Source organism: Xyrauchen texanus, chromosome 4, assembly GCF_025860055.1.
Source record: "Xyrauchen texanus isolate HMW12.3.18 chromosome 4, RBS_HiC_50CHRs, whole genome shotgun sequence".
Taxonomy (NCBI): Eukaryota; Metazoa; Chordata; class Actinopteri; order Cypriniformes; family Catostomidae; genus Xyrauchen; species Xyrauchen texanus.
The window spans coordinates 38,775,069-38,797,103 of NC_068279.1; the positions used below are offsets into that span (position 1 = coordinate 38,775,069).

At 39.1% G+C, this 22,035-nt stretch overlaps 1 protein-coding gene across 1 annotated transcript in view; it reads left to right on the forward strand.

Moving 5' to 3' along the window:
* notch1b (notch receptor 1b) overlaps positions 1 to 18,074 on the forward strand; it is an 85,839-nt gene extending 67,765 nt beyond the window's left edge. Inside the window, exons 25-34 of the mRNA XM_052116526.1 lie at positions 626 to 1,197; positions 2,843 to 3,277; positions 4,487 to 4,635; positions 5,573 to 5,786; positions 6,313 to 6,403; positions 6,629 to 6,791; positions 11,467 to 11,765; positions 12,076 to 12,223; positions 13,413 to 13,510; positions 15,072 to 18,074. Of these exons, the coding sequence (XP_051972486.1) occupies positions 626 to 1,197; positions 2,843 to 3,277; positions 4,487 to 4,635; positions 5,573 to 5,786; positions 6,313 to 6,403; positions 6,629 to 6,791; positions 11,467 to 11,765; positions 12,076 to 12,223; positions 13,413 to 13,510; positions 15,072 to 16,403 (3,501 nt within the window). The 3' untranslated portion in view covers positions 16,404 to 18,074. The remainder of the gene's footprint in view (positions 1 to 625; positions 1,198 to 2,842; positions 3,278 to 4,486; positions 4,636 to 5,572; positions 5,787 to 6,312; positions 6,404 to 6,628; positions 6,792 to 11,466; positions 11,766 to 12,075; positions 12,224 to 13,412; positions 13,511 to 15,071) is intronic.
* The last annotated feature ends 3,961 nt before the right edge of the window (positions 18,075 to 22,035 follow it).

Sequence of the window (22,035 nt, forward strand, 5' to 3'; positions counted from 1 at the left end):
TTGTGGTGTCACAAACACAGATTTCAAAATTAGATGTTTCAGCAGGGTGGTAACTATTATGCTCATTTTTTATACTGGGGAGGAATTTCTAAGGTCTGAAATTTACAGTACGTTTCTAAAGTTACCTACATACCTGTTAGTTCATGATACCTAATGCATTTACTAATGTAAGGAAATATAACTTTATTGTAAAGTGTTACCATAATACTTACAAAGGCAAATAAAATAGAAAAAGTTAAAAACAAATTTGTCAGATGCGATGGTTAACACGAATGCTCTTTGGTGCTGCGTTGCTCATGTGGAAATCGCAGGTTTAAATCTAGTTTGGAGCATATTCTGTTAGATTAATTGAAAAAAATATCTCTGGACATTATACCTATAAAAACTATTAAAATATGAAAGAATCAGAGCTGTGGCCTAGCGCACATGATCTGAGCTTTAAATGTGGCAAAAAATAAAAGTGGAATAAAAGAGCAACCTTTTCTATTTCATTCATGTGGTCACAAATGTATTTTAATATAATCACATATATTTTCTTATTCTGAACACAGAATTACAGCCTGCATATCACACATGTCAGTTAACCATAATAATGCATTTTGCAACTTGTTTATGTCTCTTTTAGGGTTTTACAGGCTCAACCTGTGAGTATGACGCTCATGCCTGTGGGAGCCTCCATTGCAAAAATGGTGGTACTTGTGTTTCTGGTCACAAGACCCCCAAATGCCTGTGCACCCCTGCCTTCACTGGCCCTGAGTGCCAGTATCCCACAGATGGCCACTGCACCCCCAATCCTTGCTATAATGGTGGCACCTGCGAGTACACCTCAGAGGCTCCTTATTACCATTGCATCTGTCCTACTGGCTTTAATGGCCTCTTCTGCCACATCCTGGACTACAGCTTCCCAGGTGGCTCAGGACGAGACATCACACCTGCTCCAGAAGTGACAGCGAGCTGTGAGATCGCAGAGTGTGCAAAAAAGAAAGACAATAAGATCTGTGACAGCATGTGTAATAATTACGCCTGTGACTGGGATGGAGGGGATTGCTCCCTGAACTTCATTGATCCATGGCAGAACTGCTCAGCCGCGCTGCAGTGCTGGCGTTATTTTAATAATGGGAAGTGTGATGAGCAATGTCACAATGCTGGATGCCTCTACGACGGGTTTGATTGCCAGAGACTGGAGGGCCAGTGCAAGTGAGTGGTGCTTTATATTTGAAAATCTGACTTTATTCTATTGATATTTTTGGTTGATAATTGTGCGTCTTGCCCAATAAACTGAAGCCGTATATGTTGGATAATGTGAATGTATAATGCTACTTTTCTGTTTAAATTTTTTTTTTGTGATATTGAGTAAATATAGTGTAAATATAGAGCATATACTGTATGTGTACATGCCTATTAGAGGCCGAAAAATTTTGGATTTTGCTGATACTGATAACAAAGTAGGTGGGAAAGGCCAATAGCTGATTAATTGGGTGCTAGTTCATAAAATCGATTTATAGAATGTTCTCTATGACGAGCACAGACATAGAGGCTACAAGTGTCAGGCTGCTGTTAAAATATTAAACCAAGCCGTTCTAACTGTAGGCTTCTTTTTTATGGCCGACCATAAAGAAAAATGGAGGGATGAAAAAATAATAAAAAAGAAATATTGGCAACTATCGGCATAGATTTTTGCAGATAACTGATAGTTCCAAATAGTAGCTGTAGGCACCGATTAATCAGTAAAACCGATATTTTGGTCTACCTCTAATCTCTATACATAAACACTTTTAACTAAATTGCATTAGCCTATTTTATATCTGCATTATATCGATTATTTGACTAGTTATTAGTTTCGGCATTGGCAAAAAAGATAAATGTTTTTCCCCCGGATGACTTTCCCCACATGATTAATTCTCCATAGTTGCCTCATGAGAAAATCACCAGGGCTGAAAAAAGGTTTTGCTTGAGAGAACTTTTGTCGGGTATAATGTTCAAACATCATGCATTCCATTGCTTAGATCCTTTCTTTCAATTTCAGCATAGCATAGCTTGGCCAATCATGTGTAACCTCCTCTTGAAGGTGGTTCCCACTTCATTCAGTACCTGTGGGTTACAGGATAATCTATTACAGATGGGTCTCCAAATTCAACATGGGAGACAGTAAGAGTGTGCTTCACAGGACATACTCTCTAGTCTTTTGCCTGACGACTGTTGCACGTCATGGTAAAGTCTTTGAAGAAAGAAGCTTTTAAGCTATTATTAGCTATTACAATTTAAACAAAGATAGAGATAAAATATTTTGCAGAATGTCCAAGCTGTTCTTTTTTATAGACTGAAAGTGAATGGTGATTTTAACTATCAAGCTCCAAAAAGAACCCAAAATATAATAAAAGTGGTCCATAAGATATATTGCAAGTTAGAAGAACAGAGAGAAATTCAAATCATTATTCAGTTAATATTGTTTTCATTGTATGGAAATGAACAGCTCAGACATGCAGTACATTCTGCAAAATATCTCCTTTTGTGTTTCACATAAGCAAAATAAAAGGAAAAAGAAAGAAAATCATACTCTATGGAACAACACAAGGATAAGTAAATGATGCCAGAATTGTAATATATTTGTGTACTATTCCTTTATTGTGGTCATACTGGCTTTTGGAACATGGTTGCTGGTTTGTTGATGGTCCAAAGTAGTTTACCAGGTCAAAACCAGGTCCACAAGCTGATACCCCAGTGATCAACCATCTAGACCAGCTTGGAGCAGTTAGAAACCAAGAAAAAACAGCTACCATCAGAAACAGGTCAGAAACAGCATGGATGACATTTCTAATCACCCTGCTCTCTTCTCTCATAGTCCACTGTACGACCAGTATTGTAAAGACCACTATGCAGATGGCCACTGTGACCAGGGCTGCAATAATGCCGAGTGTGAGTGGGACGGTCTGGACTGTGCTGACAACATACCTGAGAAGTTAGCTGTTGGACAACTGGTTGTGGTGGTCCACATTATGCCCGATCAGCTCCGAAACCACTCCTTTGGATTTCTGCGGGAGCTCAGCCGAGTGCTCCACACCAATGTTGTTTTCCGGCGTGACAGCAAGGGGGAAGCAATGATCTACCCATATTATGGCAATGACCAGGAGTTGAGGAAGCACAACATCAAGCGATCTCTGGATGGCTGGAGCGATGTTTCTACTAACGTCTTAAGCTCAGAAAAAAGCAGCATTTACACTATAGTGATGGAACGAGGGAGAAGACGCAGAGAGCTGGATGAGTTGCAGATCAAAGGGTTAGTATGTGCATACAGTATAGTATATTTAAAAAATATTATAAGCTAGTTTTAGATCAGGGGTCTTCAACCTTTTTATTTCCTGTTACATAATGAGTGTTTAATTTTAAGCCTGGCCTACAATAACAAACATATAGTACCATATTTTGGGAATATATGATAAATTATTATTACATTTGGGTGAACTGTCCCTTTAATGAACTATATTTACATACTTTGTTATCATGCACGCAAAACCATCGAAATAATAATTATTGATGTACATATAGCCTATTGACACATATACTTGCACATTTTAATTTTACTTAAAGGGATAGTTTTGTAATTCTCTCATTTTCTCACCCTCATGCCATCCCAGATGTGTATGACTTTCTTTTTTCTGCTGAACACAAACAAATATTTTTAGAAGAATATCTCAGCTCTGTTGGTCCATACAATGCAAGTGAATGGTGACCAGAACTTTGTAGCTCCAAAATCACATAAAGGAAACAGAAGTAATCCAAAAGACTCCAGTGTTTAAATCCATATATTCATAAGAGATACTGTATAATAGGTGTGGGTGAGAAACAGATCAGTGTTCAAGTCATTTTTTACTCTAAATCTCCAATTTAACTAATTTCAGATGTGAAAGTGAAACTAAACAGGCACCACATGTGAATTTCAGATGTGCAAGTGAAAGTGGAGTAAAAAAAAAGACTTACATTTTGATCTGTTTCTTACACACACCTATTATATTGCTTCTGAAGATATGGATTTAAACACTGGAGTCTTTTGGATTACTTCTATGTTTCCTTTATGTGATTTTTGGAGCTACAAAGGTCTGATTACCATTTACTTGCATTGTATTGACCTATAGAGCTTAAATATTCTTCTAAAAATCTTTGTGTCCTGCTGAAGAAAGAAAGTCATACACATCTGGGATGCCATGAGGTTAAAAGATGAGAATTGTAATTTTGGGGTGAACTATCCCTTAAATACATTTACATTTTTGGAGGGACATTTAAAGCTGAATTTTAGCTTCTTATTTGAAGTCAATTATTATTATTATTTTTAATAACTTAAATAAAAACCCTGCAATATCGGCACAGGCACCTTAGGGGTCACCGACCTCATGTTGAAGACCCCTGTTTTAGAGGAAGGACATCAGTGCAATGTCTTATTTAAAAATGATGCTACATTTCAACATTGATTTATTTGATCATTCGACAGCTCTGTGGTGTACCTGGAAATAGACAACCGTCAGTGCTACCAGCAGACCTCTGAGTGCTTCCAGAGTGCAAAAGATGTGGCGGCTTTTCTCGGAGCCCTGGCATCTAGCGGCAATCTGAATATGCCTTACATCATTGAGGCCGTCACAAGTGAGTGATCAAGTCGCATGTACACCCCTCGGTTGGCACGAGCATTGTTGTGTGCCTCACATCTTTCTTATAATGCCCTTAATCAAGACTAGGCCTCCCATCTCACTCAATATTTCAGCAGCATTTACCACCACCAACCCCCGACCTTTATCCCCACACTCTGCATGCCGCCTACTACCACGGATTACAGGAATCACTTTGAAGTTTGTGTGTTTCTTCTACATAACAATGAAGCAAATGTGACAGAATAAACAATCAATGCCGTAGTCTGGAGCCAAATCCACTGGCTCCAGGCACCAAAATAGTTAATTGATGTAAATCATGTCAGCGCATTTGTCCCAACAAGATACTTGCCCAAATGTACTTGGCATGAATCTAAAATGATGGGGGCTGGTGCAACCTTAACCTTGTTGAATGAACCAGGACTTAATGCATCTCCAAGGGTTTAGGTGAGCAGAGTTTATCATTTTAAAATCGTTAGTGGAGAGCGTGGATACAAAAAAGAGGAGAAAAATTGATCGGGAGTGTGCTAGAAGTTGGGAGTCTTTGTTATCTTGAAAATCCTAATAAATCCTTCGTCTTTACAGCTTAAAGTGTGCACAGTAATTTGAAGTTCATTAATCCCTCCCTTTTTTTCTCTTAAAGAAGAAGTGGTAAAGTTGTCTCCTGGTACCCTGGGCTGAGAAAGGCGAGAGGAGGTGTTCTTTTGTTGCTTTTTTCTGTCCTCCTCCTTTTCTTATTTGCCAGCTCCTCCTTTTCGATGAGGCGGTTAGCAAGTCTGATTACCACAAACGCATGTCACAATTTAGTGCATCCGCCCATCTCCGGAATTGTACAAGCAAATTGTGCCTCATCTTTGGGGCGAGGAACTGGAATCGTCATCCCTGTCCCGCACTCTTCTGTGGGTCTGACATGTCATCTTTTCTTCCTTCGGCAGGTAAGACCGAAGGTAAGTCGCCCATAGAGCTCTATCCAGTCTATGTGGTTCTGGCTGGACTGGCACTGCTGGCCTTTGTTGCTGTGGGAATGGTCGCCTCTCGCAAACGTCGGCGTGAACATGGTCAACTCTGGTTTCCTGAGGGTTTCAAGACCAGCGAGCCCAGCAAGAAAAAGAGGAGAGAGCCGGTCGGTGAAGACTCTGTTGGTCTGAGGTCAGTTTGCTATGTCAGCTTTGTGGATCTTTGAGGACTGAATCATTTGACAAATCAAGATGCTGGGTTCCCACGGTCATGGAAAACCTGGAAATATTAGGGAATTTTAAAATAGTGATTTCCAGGCCTGGGAAATAATTAAAAGTGATGGGAAAAGTCCTGGAAATTTCTATTGTGAATATATCTTTTTCAAGTTATGCTATACTCTAAAGCATTTAATTGGCTCTATAAATATTAATAATAAATAAATAATCCAGTAAACTAAGTGACTGGAAAAGTCTTTGAAAAATCATGGAAATTCACTGGTCAAAAGGTGTCGGAACTATGAAGATGGAGGGAAATCTTTGATAACTTGCGTTAATGATGGAATTGGTTGAATTTAATAAATCGACTGTTTTTTTTAAAAGGGGTGGAGGCTGTTATATCAAAGACAACTTCTAGCTTTAAGGTAGTTTAGCTGAGATGTTGTAAAGTGCTAAAAGACGTTATTTCAACATGTCTAATGGGACATTTTTTCTTATAACAGGCCACTTAAGAACTCTTTAGACATATCATTAATGGATGACAACCAGAATGAATGGGGAGAAGAGGAAGCACCTGACATCAAACGCTTCAGGGTAAGATGGGAACCAATGCATATTTCTCATTTATAAGATACATTAAGTATTTTTATACATTTATTTTTAACAAACGCATTTTGTTACATTTATTTATAGATTTAATTAAATTGTATGATAATTTACTACATTATATATATGAACAAAAGTTCATGCATATATTGATTAATAAGGATTAAAAAGTCTGTGTTGTAGACTTATTGCCTGTATTCTCTCGTCTTTTAGTCTGAGGAGCAGGCGATGCTTGAATTAGATGATCAGCCGGATCAACGGCAGTGGACGCAGCAGCACTTGGATGCAGCTGACCTGCGCATCCCATCCATCGCTCCTACACCCCCTCAGGGCGAGATTGATAATGACTGTATGGATGTCAATGTTAGAGGGCCAGGTTGGTCATGGTTACTTGATTCATTAAATGAACCTCTGAACAGTACCCCCCCAATAATAGTTTTTTGTTATTTAGTTTAGCTGTCTTTTTGACGAGAACATGAATTACTATATATTGTGAATTAAATCATTTAAATAAATATGGAGACGTATATGCAATATATATATATACACTGGCAGCCAAAAGATTGTAATAATGTACAGATTTTTCTGTTTCGGAAGAAATTGGTACTTTAATTCACCAAAGTGGCATTCAATTGATCACAAAGTTTAGTCAGGACATTACTGATGTAAAAAAATTCAAAGTGGCGTTTAACGCTGGTGTTTAACGCTGCAACGCGAATTATGAACACAGTTTCACAGTTGCTGTTGGAAAGCAAATTGCTACAGTCTACCAGCTGATTTATCGGGCCCTGCAGAGTAGCATCACACATATGTGTTTCAGCAACAGCCAATTACGTTACAAGCTGCCAGATTCAAAACTGCTTTCGCGCAGACACAGGCTGCATTGGTCAAGCATCTGTAATTTATATTCGTTCAAACAGTTACTCATGCAGTCTATTAAACCACAGAATAAGTTTATTTTATATGCATGCATCCAACTCGTCAGCAAAGTGCTACTATAAAAAGTTTACAGCTCGTATACGCACAGCCATCACATCTAAACGCGATCTTTCCATGAACGCAGCAATGTCTGCTTAGGTGCAGATGCGGTTTTCATTCACACAAATTCAACAGCAAATCAAACTGAAACAGACAGTCAAACTATCATAAAAGCACCACGATAACTCGTATAAAACTTGTATACTCACATTGAACACATGCTGAGCTCAATTATCAGATGCACACAGTCACATCTGTTTACATTAGCGCTTGTCACACACACACACATAAATAAATAAATAAAACAAATTTAATGCAGCAGTCATAACCCATTTGTTCATGAGTTTACTACATTATACACCAATCAGCCACAACATTAAAACCACCTGCCTAATATTGTGTAAGTCCCCCTCGTGCTGTCAAATCAACGCCAACCCGCATCAGAACAGCATTCTGAGATGATATTCTTCTCACCACAATTGTACAGAGTGGTTATCTGAGTTACTGTAGACTTTGTCAGTTCAAACCAGTCTGGCCATTCTCTGTTGACCTCTCTCTTCAACAAGGCGTTTCCATTCATCGAACTGCCCCTCACTGGATGTCTTTTGTTTTTGGCACCATTCTCTCTATACACTTTAGAGACTGTTGTGCATGAAAATTCCAGGATATCAGCAGTTACAGAAATACTCAAACCAGCCCATCTGGCGCCAACAAACATGCAAAGTTCCAAATCACTGAGATCAAATTTTCCCCCATTCTGATTGTTGATTGAACATTAACTGAAGCTCCTGACCCATATCTGCATGATTTTATGCACTGCTGCCACACGTTTGGCTGATTAGATATTCGCATGGATGTTCATTGGTGCCAGACGGGCTGGATTGAATATTTCTGTAACTGCTGATTTCCTGGGATTTTCAAACACAACATTCTCTAAAATGTACTATGAATGGAGCCAAAAGCATCCAATGAGGGGCCATTCTGCAGATGGAAATGTCTTGTAGATTAGACTGGTCAACAGAGAATGGCCAGACTGGTTTGAACTGACAAAGTCTACAGTAACTTTTTGACAAGTTTTTCAGTTTTTTATGACAAGAAATGTAAAAATACAAAATACTTGTCTACACTCTGCCCACCTCTACTGGCTGTGCTGTGTCACGTGCAAAAATAATAATATTGTGGAGATAAGAGATTTAATGCCCATTGCAATGAATATGCAACCTGTGAGGGCACTTGTTCTTTCAATAAGTCACACTCCCACTGAGACTTTGGGAGAAATGTTTCTTGAATTGGTGCTATTTTATTTACAATATTAATATAAAAAATAATAATTGTGTATAATTGGAAGAGGTATTAGGGAGTCCAGCTGGGGGTGCTCACCCTGTGGACTGTGTAGGTCCTAATGCCCCAGTAAAGTGATGGGGACACTATACTGTAAAAAGGCACTCTCCTATGGATGAGACATTAAACTGAGGTCCTGACTCTCTGTGGTCATTCAAAATCCCAGGACACTTCTCGAAAAGAGTAGGGGGTGTAGCCCTGGTGTCCTGGCCAAATTCCCATCATTGGCCCGTATCAATCATGGCTTCTTAATAATCCCCACTTATTAATTGGCTCTATCACTCCACTCTCCTCTCCACCAATTGCTGGTGTGTGGTGAGTGCACTGGAGCACTATGGCTGCTGTCGCATCATCCAGGTGTGATGCTGCACACTGGTGGTGGTTGAGGAGAGTCCCCTGTTCACTGTGTAAAGTGTGTAGTCTCAGAAAAGCGCTATATAAGTGTAAAGTTCATTCATTCATATTCATTCTTTTTTATTTTTTTAGAACTTTTTTGAGAAAGGTGTTTGCTCATGAACTACACCTGTTCTTTGGTTTGCACATTGTGTGTGTGTATGTTGAGTGCTGAAACGAGGAACTGAATTGAGCTCTAAGCAGGAGTTAATGCTCAAGGCCCTGTGGGGAAAGGAATCTACTTCAAAGGCTCTGACTGTAAGCCATAAACCCTGGGGAGCGTGCAAATTTGACCAGTTTTAACGATTAATTCTGTGATATCATTCTGCTTACATGTGTTTTGCTAATTAAAACACTTTATGACATGCCCTTTCCTTCTGTTATCACTAATATACCCCTAACAACACTTGAAGATATTCAACGGCAACAGTCTTCTGCTATATTTTTACATGCTTTTTCTTTTTTTCCACTCTTTGTGTGGATTGATGTTTTAAAATCGTCCAAATCAGGCCTGATCTGGGAATAGCTATTCTTTTGAAGCTCAGAAGCCCCCGTTGAAGTCAGCAAAGAAAGCAGCTTCTCAGAGACGATAATACTCAGTTTTACCAGCAGTTGAGATTTCAAAGCTTGGCTTGCTTCCATGAGCTTTACCAAACTGCCACGCTTGATTAGAATCTGCGATGGAAGGGATCTGAGGAGATTCATAAAGGCAATGTGTCAAATCCAACTTCGATTTGTTTGTTTCTTTGCCATCTGTTACTTGTATCCATCACTTTGAGGAAAACTTTTATCTTGCCTCCAGACTAAACCTATTTTAAGAGTTTGTACTTTAAAAGCTATAGTGTCCTTACTTAACTTTCTTTGAAATATACATTTTGTCTCAAATGTTTCTCCTAAAATTACTAATGAGAATGTTGTCAAAATAAATGTAGAGCTATCAAATGAATTTGGATAGCATAGACGTAGACTCTAGGGGAGACATTGAGATTACAAGGGTCTTTTTCTCATAATAAAAGCTCAAAAGAAGCAAATGTCTACATTTAATCTTCAGTTTAATCTAATTCCTCTCTAGGAGAAACAACAAGACATTAAATGGATCTCATTTGTAAATGTTCTGTCCTATAGGTTGTTCAATGTACGGTCTCTCCACAGTTTTGTTTTACTGTATATTAATATCACAGTACAGAGATATAATCTCTCTATATGTTCTGAAGAATGGTCATCATGGAATTAAGAATTTGCTCAATTTAATTTGCACTTCTAATGTTACTTTCTCCTTAAGGCCTTGTTATACTTCCGGAGAAGTTCTTCTTCGTTCTTTGTTCAGGGGTAAAAATAAGTTCTAAAGAGCAAAGCAACGGTATAATGTTTCTGAACATTCAGACACCCACCACACCAATGTGGGAGGCATTTAGAAGTGCATTTAAATATGAGGATGCTACATGCAAAATCTTCAAAATGTGTTATCAATGACTTTATGATACAAAAAGAAGCTTTTTATTTAAAAGAAACCATTTTCACCACTCAATGATGATTTAAAGTATAAATTTTAATTTGCCTTGTTTATATTATGAATTCATGACACTAATGCACTAACATGCTACACGCAGCCATAAGATGCACCGGTTACAATCTGTTATTGTAATTTATTATGACACTGATACCATTGCCAAGATGAGTGTATGCAAGTGTTAATGTGCAGAACAAAGATAAAACAATGATGACCGAGGCATATCTTATTTTGACAGATGTGTGAATGGCTTTCGCTGCAGATGGCACATGAGTGAATGGGCACTTGAGAGCATTTGAGAAGATTAGATTCATTTAGTAGACTAAAAGAAGAAGAAAAAAAAAAATCACATATCTTGGTCTTGGACAATGTCTTTAAACGAACAATCGTACAGATGTAGGTAAATTTGCAGAAGCTCGCTAATAACGCTGCACATCTATGTTCATGATGACTGGTTTTGATTCACTGAACAATGTAAACAAAATTAGCCATCAAAATTAGGCCTCAAAGTAGGTGGAGCTACAGGTAACACCAACCGATGACATGGACTAATGGCATTAAGGTGTTTAGCAGCCGATAAGAATTTTTCCTAAAAGTTCGCCCCAGCGAGCTATTACGAACCACAAAATGAATGCAAAAACACCTTTTTGGCCAGATTTTGTTCTAAATGACATCATACCCATTTGTTCTTTGTTTTCGTAGGAAATATATTAAAGCCTTTAGGATAAACTGCTTTAGCATTCTACATTTATGTCACTTTGGATTAAAGCATCTGCTGTATGATAGAATGTAAGCAAAACATACTTTCTTTGGACTTTTCCCTCTTTAGACGGCTTTACTCCTCTCATGATTGCATCCTGTAGTGGAGGGGGGCTGGAAACAGGAAACAGTGAGGAAGAGGAGGATGCTTCAGCCAATGTCATCAATGAATTCATTTACCAAGGTGCCAAACTCCACAACCAGACAGATCGCACAGGTGAGACTGCGCTACACCTGGCAGCCCGCTATGCCCGCTCAGATGCTGCAAAAAGACTCCTGGAGGCCAGTGCAGATGCCAACATCCAGGACAATATGGGACGAACTCCATTACATGCTGCTGTTGCTGCAGATGCACAGGGTGTCTTCCAGGTGTGTAAGCTACTGTAGGAGGGAATACAGTGTAATATTAAGAGTTGCGTATTTGCACTAAAATATAAGGGAATTAGTCAATCGATAAATATGTTATTTTGTAAGAAGAACGAGACCACTAAGTGATGCGAAAGACATAAAGCTAGCACAGCTTTGAAGGAAATTGGTCACCTGAGACAACAGTCAATTATACAGTTTAGTGGTCAAGTATTCCAGAGAGGTGTGTATTAAATGATGATACATATTCACTTGCCTATTTAAAAATTCTTCTGTATTTTCCTAAACATTTTAGCCATTTGTCCTTCTGCAGATTCTGATACGGAACCGTGCCACAGACCTAGATGCCCGCATGCATGATGGCACCACACCTCTGATACTGGCAGCAAGACTGGCGGTAGAGGGCATGGTGGAAGAGCTCATTAACTGCCATGCTGATGTCAATGCCATTGATGATTTTGGTATATTTCAGTGGCATTCTTAATTCATTCACTACATGAATGTACACTACCGGTTAAAAGTTTGGATACACTTTGAATTTATGTTTGTCACGATGTAAAAGGAATAATCCGGGTTCAATACAAGTGAAGCTCAATCGACAGCATTTCTGATATAAAAGTTTATTACAACAAAAATTTTGTTAGACTTGTCCCTCCTTTTCTTAAAAAAAACAAAAGCAAAAATTGTGGTTCCAGTGAGGCACTTACAATGGAAGTGAATGGGGACATTGAATGTGAATGGGGCCAATCCGTAAACATTAAAATACTCATCGTTTCAAAGGTATAGCCAAAATACGTAAACAATATTTGCTTTAACTTGATTTTAGTGTAATAAAATCTCTTATTAACCTTTTTTGTGGATCCAATTTTACAACCTTGTTGACATGATGACCTAGCACTGTAAACCCTAAAATGACAGTAAAAATTACAATTTAAAAACTTTACAGCTGAAATGATACATGAGTTCTAACAAAATAACAGAGGAATTAATCACATTTCTGCCTTTAAACCCTCCAGAAATTGGTCCCATTAATTCCATTGTAAGTGCCTCACTGTAACATAGATTATAAATAGTTTTTTTTTTTTAAGAAAATGTATTCAAAATTAATTTTAGTTGTAATAAAAATTATGCTACATATGCTGTCGATTGAGCCTAACTTGTATTGAACCTGGAAAATTACTTTAAAATCCTTTTGATCCTGAGGCTTGTGCTTGAATGCTTGAAAAGGAGTTTTGTAGACAAGGATTCATTGCACCTATTTATGATTTTTTTTTTATAAAACTAAACTCTTTATTTAAAAAAAATATATATATATAAACAGTCAATAAGTGGCCAACATATATTACTGTTTAAAAAAGGCATTCTAGGTGTCATTGTAAAAGAATGGCCCCATACTTCTATGTGTTATTTAATAGTTTTGATGACTTTACTATTACTAAACATTTTTAAATTGTAATTATTAGGAATCAGTAGGTGTGTCAAAACCTTTGAGTGTTAGTAAGAGTTTTGAATGACAGATTTGTTTTAGGACTTTATTAGTTTGCTTGACTGAATGTTTATATGAATGTAAGATTTATGACAATTGCAAGTTGTTTCTTCTAAATAAACGGCATTGAGTACATGCTGAAGTTGTTTCTGTTTGTGCAACAGGCAAGTCTGCTCTTCACTGGGCAGCAGCTGTGAATAACATAGATGCAGCTTTGGTATTGCTGAAGAATGGGGCAAATAAAGATATGCAGAACAATAAGGTAAGCAGCACTTCATCACAGATTTTACTTTGTGTTATTGTAGACATTACACTATCCACATTTCAGAGAGGAATGGGCAGTATATCAAATATTCACAAATGTATTTACTGGCAATATAATATTAAGCAAGCATGCGTCACAGTGATTGTAGATGGCCTTTTAATTTGGCCATTAGGCTTCTTAAAGTCTGCCTTTAGACTAGATTTGTGACCCCTCTTTTTTTTGCGACTCACGAGTACGAGAGTGTTAAGACAGAGATGACGTAATGGCATCTCTGATTTACACATCAGTTGCAAAAAATGGCGTTAGAGTTCGGGAGTTTAATTAATTTTCAGTTATCAACTGGATCAAGTGGTCTGTTTGAATGAGTCGATTGAAAAATTCTGATTCAACGATTCATTCATGTCATCACTCAAAAAATGTTAATGGAAGTGGCATTTGTAATCTATTAAAAGGTTTCAGAATAACAAAGTTAAATGTAGAAATGGCTGTTTATTACCATGTATTGTTTTATTGATGTAAACAAATGAAAACATTTCAATACTATTCTTGTTGATTTAGGGAAAAAAATATTTTTAATTTGACATTTACTATATTTCACTTCTTGCATTAAAAATTTTAGATGTAACTGACCACTATGGCTGGTTCCTTGAGAAAAAACAACAACTTTTAAGCTATTTCAGGGCAAATGCTGTACCTAAATGATGAGATGTATATCAAATAGGCTTAAAGGGATAGTTCACTCAAAAATTAAAATTCTCTCATTTACTCACTCTCATGATATCCCAGATGTGTATGACTTTCTTTCTCTGCAGAACAAAATTTAAGATTTTTAAAAGAAAATGTAATCTCCGTAGGTCCATATAATACAAGTGAATGGGTGCCAACATTTTGACACTCCAAAAATAACATAAATGCAGTATTAAAAAAATGTGACTCCAGTGGTTAAATCCATATCTTTTGATGTGATATGATAGGTGTGGGTGAGAAACAGATCAATATTTAAGTACATTTTTGCATGAATAATGTGAATCAACAAAAACACAAGAAAAATAATGTAAAAGTTAAAGTGGAGATTGACTGAGCATGGAGGAGAATTTATAGTAAACATTGACTTACATTTGTATCTGTTTCTCACCCACACCTATCATATCACTTCTGAAGACATTGATTCAACCACTGGAGTCATATGGATTACTTCTATTTTGAGTTGTGTGATTTTTGGAGCTTCAAAATTTTGGCACCCGTTCACATGCATTGTATGGCCCGAAAGAGCGGTTCTTCTAAAAAAATCTTAATTTGTGTTCAGCTGAAGAAAGAAAGTCATACACATCTGGGATGGCATGAGGGTGAGTAAATGATGAGAGAATGTTCATTTTTGGGTGAACATTAAAAGTTTCAAAAAAGGCATTTTTGTTTTTGCAATTATAATGAATTAATTTTGTTTAAAATAAAACTTTTAATTCCAGATTAACATCAGTGTACGAAAACATTTTCAGTGACAAATGTATTAGAAAAATGCCTTTGGTTTACAAACTGAACTGTATTTTTTTATATTCAGGAGGAGACTCCTCTATTCTTGGCAGCAAGGGAAGGAAGCTATGAGACTGCTAAAGTTCTCCTTGAGTATTTCGCTAATAGGGAAATCACAGATCATATGGATCGACTCCCACGAGATATCGCTCAAGACAGGATGCACCATGATATTGTGCGCCTCATAGATGAGTACAACTTGGTCCATAGCCCTCCCATGCACAGCGCCCCTCTCTGCACCACCGTATCCCCACCTCTCTGCTCTCCCAACACCTTTATGGGCAGCATGAAGCCCTCTGTACAGAATAAAAAGCCCCGCAAGCCGAGCGCGAAAGGCATTGGTTGCAAGGATGGCAAAGATATGAAAGCCAAGAAGAAGAAGGCGCAGGATGGGAAGGGAAACTTGCTAGACAGCTCGGCTGTGCTCTCGCCCGTGGAATCGCCCCACGGGTACATTTCTGACGTTGCCTCCCCACCCCTAATGACGTCGTCATTCCAGCAATCACCTTCCATGCCGCTTAATCACTTGCAGGGAATCTCAGACACCCACATGGGCATCAACCACCTGGGTATGGGCAACAAGCAGGACCTGGCACATATACAGTTTGATCCGTTACCCCCACATCTCACCCATCTGCCAGTGGCTGGTTCTAATGGATCAAATGGCATGAATGGCCAATGTGAGTGGCTTGGCCGGATGCACAGTAATATGGCTCCGCAAAATCAATTTGGGGCTATGAGGAACACCTCAGGTCACCAATCCGGCCAGCGTGGCCTCATGACGTCTCTCCACAGTGGCCATTCAGCCACCCTGTCTCAGATGATGAACTATCAAGGCCTGCAGAACACACATCTCACCACACAGTCACCTCTAATGCAGCCGCAGCAAATGCAGCAGATGCAGCAGAACATGCACCAGAGACAGCAGCAGCAATCAAGTGTCCAGCTGCAGCAGCACCTCAGCTCAAATCCATCAAACAGTGTTAGCCAGAACTTCATCAGCAATGACTTGAGTGGTACGGAGCTCCAGCAGGGCAACGGAAACAGCATTTCCATCCACACGATAATCCCCCAGGAGACCCAGCTGCTGAACCCTTCCTCTCTGGGATCCAGCATGGCTGGTACACAGTTCCTCACGCCACCTTCCCAGCACAGCTACACAGCCACCATGGATGCCAACACGCCCAGCCACCAACTCCAAGTGCCTGACCACCCTTTCCTCACGCCCTCTCCGGGTTCACCAGACCAGTGGTCAAGCTCCTCGCCCCATTCCAATATGTCTGACTGGTCAGAGGGTATTTCAAGCCCGCCCACCAGCATGCAGTCGCAAATCGGACACATACCGGAAGCATTCAAATAGGTCATTAAAAGTGGCGCTCTTTCAAATGCGAAAACCATAAGCCTGCTTACTGAAGGGTCTTTTAAATGCCTGTTGTCCTAACTACATATTTTTTTATTTTATTTATTGAAGTTTTCTTATTTATACTTTTTCACCTGTTTTTATTTTTATTTGGGGGAAAAAACAATGATGAATTTACGACTTTTTTTTTATTTAAAGCTCATGCTATTTGTCAACAATATCCTGTACTGGGGGCCTGGGTAGCTCAGCAGTATTGACTCTGACCACCCCTGGAGTCGTGAGTTCAAATCCAGGACTTGCTGAGTGACTCCAGCCAGGTCTCTTAAGCAACAAAATTGGCCCGGTTGCTAGGGAGGGTAGAGTCACATGGGGTAACCTCCTCATGGTTGCAATTAGTGGTTCTCGCTCTCAATGGGGCATGTGGCAAGTTGTGCGTAGATCACGGAGAGTAGCATGAGCCTCCACATGCTGTGAGTCTCCGCGATGTCGCGCACAACGAGCCACGTGATAAGATGTGCGTATTGACTGTCTCGGAAGCGGAGGCAACTGAGACTCGTCCTCCACCACCCGAGGTGAGTAACCGTGCCACCACGAGGACCTACTAAGTAGTGGGAATTGGGCATTCCAAATTGGGAGAAAAGGGGATAAAAATTGTTTCAATAAAATATCCTGTACTCCCATGTACACACAGGGTATTTATTGGTCTTAAAATTTGCATGTTTTATATGACAAACTTCAGTGTTACAATGCTCGGTTGGATTTATGTTTTCTGAAACGAGCTGCTTTTCCGTTCTTAGAAGACGAATGATTGAACAAGTTCTTAGTTAAAGTTATTATGTCTGATATCTGTTCTGGTTAGGTTCCATTCTTTTGTGTTGCAAGGTCTATACTACAAAAATGTAGTGGTATTACAATTAAACATTTGTATAGTTGTGATTTTCGTTCTTCCTTTCTTTTACATGCCTGCAAAAGGCAGACTGCTAAACATCCACTGTGAGTGTGGATGTGAAAGTGAGGATCTGAGCTACTTACAGGTAATACTTGATGTTGACTTGTATGAAACAAGTGCCAATTTCAAGTGCTTTGTATCTTTCCTCCAATTTTGTAGAACTGGTCACATGGCCAAAAGTGTCTGGAGTTTTGTGGAGGTGTTTCAAATTGGACTTCTCTTTACTGTACTTCCAGTTTTGTATCTTCGTTTGAGCCTATGGCTGTTGTAAATAGATATACTGTATGCATTTGTCATGTAAACATGATTTTGTTTCAGAAATCTTAAGTGTGCCATGGAAATTTGGAATATTTTAATGCTACGTACAGTAGTTGTGTTTTCTATCCTGCACAAAAAAATTCTCACTATCACTGGGGTAGAGACAAATATTAAGAGATGTATACACACAAATGATTAAAGGATATGATAAATAGAATAACATAATTAGATGATTTATGACTCACTATTTACTGACCAATAGTTTGCCACAAAATCAGAAAAACAAGTCACTCTAAGGGGCATGGTGGTGCCATATATTATCCTTTTCAAGCCATCAGAAATTTGAACAGAGTATATAATATCTGTAAATGTTACCTATCAAACTTGTAGTTTACATGCAGAGTATTTTCTATCAGTTCTACTGTCTGTAAATAGTTATTTGAATAATAAAAGATAGCAATGTGCATTCAGTTTTGTCTACTCTTGCATTTCTCAATGTTATTTTGTGCTTGTGCTCTATATCTTCATCTTTATGCCTTTGCAATGCATTTAATTCAGCTTCAGACCTAGCTTTAAATTATGTTGCACTTTAGTACTGGGAAAAAGCTTTTGGCACATAAAACATTTCACACACACTCAAAGAAAACATGTAGAAGATATATTATATATTTTGCTTTAGTTTTTCAGAAGGCTTTTATTTCTCCAGTTTTAGATTTTCAAACATTACTATTGCAAATAGCATAGAAGAAGAAGAGTCCTGTATGGTATGGCCTCTACAAAACCCTGGTAAGAAAGAAAATCCTTTACAATCCTGTTACAAATGTATCTTAGAGTATCTCAAAACTTGGCCCTGATCTCAATAGTTTTGAGTCTGGGAATACATGAAGATTATGAAGAAATTGAGATATCCTGTGGCAACTTCTCCAAGATGCTTGGAACAACCTTGAAAAACTGAATGCAAGTGTACCTCGAGAATTGGTGCTGTTTTAGAGGCAAAGGTTTGTCACAGTCACACCACATTTTGATGTACTTTTTCTTTCTTTCTCATGTTTACTGCAGTTTGTATTAAGTTCATTGAATAAAAACAATTTGTGCCATTATTTTTGAAAATATTCACAATTCACAGCATTTTTCACAAGTGCCTTAAACTTTTGCAAAGACCTTAGATGGAGACCCGAAACAGACAAAAAGTGCCAATTAGTAGCTTATTAGTGTCTCTTCCTCTCATTCATTCTTTGAATATAATGGCGCTTTATATTTTGGGAAAAAAGGCTCACAACACAAAAGTGTGGATCTAGTTTTTGTTTTATTAACATATATTAGAAATTTCACGAGTGCTTCTCGTCCATGTATTGACCGGCAGCCCCATCTGCTGACGTGCACGTGCTTTTGTTTAATGTATCAACAGCGCCATCTGCTGCTGAGAACAGGAATGTATGTAATGCAGTCGCAAACGCAGACTTGAACGAACACTAACTAGAGACGTTTGTGACATTTGAGTTAGTAAAGAGATATAGTAAAGAGAATATGTTTAAGTATTGGAGCAGATCGTTTAACTGAAAGGTGATTAAACAAACTGAACTGATTAAATCATCAAAAATGTATGTGGTCATTTATTTGTCCACATCGCAATAATCTTTGTAACAACATTGTGAAGTCAAACTACGAAAAGCAACACAGCCTTTCTTTCTGCATTGCATTTTTCCAAATCCTTCCGGAATATCATTCCATAGGGAGACCATGCACAGATGGACTGGATGCATTCACTGACCAACGTCTGCATTTCAGCAAATCAGTTGCACCTACTGGGTAAATCTCACATACTCACGTAATGTAATCATTGGCACGGACGATCAAAAATGTAAGGCTCATTTATGGAGTTAGAATTGTAACTTTTGGTTTTCCAAGGAAGTATACTGTATTCTTATTATGACTTTACACTTCACGTACTGTATATATGATTATTCTGCCATGAGAAGTCTGTTTACACCGCCATGCAGTGGTGTGCACTACCTTAGCAAGGACGGGCAGAAGGAATAAATAAAAAAATCAATGCCCTTTTTTTAATGCAGTTTCCTGAGTAACCACTGGGCGGCACCATGCTGACTCTCATTGCCTGTTTTCTGTTTCTGGTCTCGAGACAACGACCTATCAGACGGAGAACAACAAGTATTTACGTTTTTTGGAGTAAAAATGGGCATTCAGTGGTTCTCTAGTGTTAGCACTGCTCTTCTTCGTGTACTTTAAGTCAAGTGTCAAGTGGTTTTTATTGTCATTCAACCATATACAGTTAGTAAAGTACACAGCAAAACGAGAACAGAACCACATGAGTCTACACAGACTAAATACAATTTCTACATAAATTGCATGTGCAAACGTGTGCAAAAAAGTATGGGACAGGACAATAGGCACAGTGAGAGACAGTGCAGCACTGACCAGTACACATTTGTAATCGGAGTAGTGCAAAAAGATTTCTAAAATGCTAAATGTAAATATAACATACTATGAAATAGTGTTCTATGGACATAACAGTTATTGAGGTAGCAGCCAGGTATAAAGTGACAATGAATTAAAATGCAACTCTGGACATGTGCAAAAGTTGGATGGTGTACAGGTGTGTGTGTGTGTGTGTGTGTGTGTGTGTGTGTGTGTGTGTGTGTGTGTGTCAGTCCAGTCCCTGAGTATTGAGGACTCTGATGGCTTGAGGCAAGAAGCTGTTACACAGTCTGGCCGTGAGGGCCCGAATGCTTTGGTACCTCTTGCCAGACGGCAGGAGGGTGAAGAGTTTGTGTCTGGGGTCGTCCACAATGCTGGTTGCTTTGTGGATGCAGTGATTTTTTGAATGTCTTTGATGGAGGGAAGAGAGACCCCGATGATCTTCTCAGCTGTCCTCACTAAACTCTGCAGGGCTTTGCGGTCCGAAACAGTGCAAGTCCCAAACCAGGGAGATGTTCAGCGGAGAGTGGTCACTCTGTGCTCTCCTGAAATCAACAACCATCTCTTTTGTTTTGTCCACATTCAGAGACAGGTTGTTGGCTCTACACCAGTCCGTTAGCCGCTGCACCTCCTCTCTGTATGCTGACTTGTCATTCTTGCTGATGAGACCCACCACGGTCGTGTCATCGGCGAACTTGTTGATGTGATTCGAGCTGTGCATTGCTGCACAGTCGTGAGTCATCAGAGTGAACAGCAGTGGACTGAGCACACAGCCCTGGGGGGCCCCAGAGCTCAGTGTGGGGGTGGTGGAGATGCTGTTCACCGATCCAGACTGACTGAGGTCTCCCAGTCAGGAAGTCCAGGATCCAGTTGCAGAGGGAGGTGTCCAGGCCCAGCAGGTTCAGCTTTCCAATCAGGTGCTGAGGAATGATTGTGTTGAATGCTGAGCTGAAATCTATGAACAGCATTCGAACGTATGAGTCCTTATTGTCTAGGTGGGTGAGGGCCAAATGGAGGGTGGTGGCGATGGCGTCATCTGTTGAACGGTTGTGACGATATTCGAGTACCAATAATACAGTGGTATTGTTGCACTTTGGGGCCAATCATATGTGGACTGTCATTGGGAGAACCGGGACTAAGCTGAAATGAGCCACCATGTTATGCAGAACGGGCCACAAAACGGTGCCGCGATATGCCGAAAGAGGCAGCAATATGCAGAACCCCCCCACCATCGTTTAGGCCACTTTCTATGTAAAATCCAAGGCCGATTTTTCTTCCCAGTCCACCCCTGCCTTTATTAGGGAACTGCTTAGCATGAAATAAACCTTAATTGTCTAGAGATAAAGAATTATATGGTAAAAGGAAAGATTAGAATTGTTTTGATGATTCAATTTAGCATGTCCATTAACACTGTATTTGAAGAACTCGTTTGTTTCCAAGCAACCAACATCATGGTTTACTCAAAATCCACACAATCACTGTGCCACGCTACTAAACAATTGAAGACATATACCATTTTATAGAGGTGGTTGTAGATGGGTCCCCCTTACTATAGCCGTGACAACATAGAATATAAAATGACACGTTGCTTTCCATTTGCGTTTGTAAACGCCACTGAAAACGGTCCATTACTAACATACTTTGACTACACATGCAATTTTAAAGTTGAGTTTTCTGTAAATTCCACTTAACTATTTTAGAGAGTGGTCTAAACAATTGATAATGTTTTACCTGTCCAAAAAAAAAAAAGAAGCAACATCGGCATCACTACTCATGTTTTTCTCCGTCATCAAATATTTCCACCTTGTGTATGCTGTTCCAATGTTTACTTACTTGTCTTCTTGCTTCTGACCTTTTTCGCTTCTTCGGCAGTACAGCTACTGAATCTTCTGTTGTCTCTGCTTCTAAAGCACGATCATAAGTATGTTCCATTGTATTCTGTTTGCTCTTCGCAACACCAAACAACACTGCGCTAAGCATAGCCAAGCG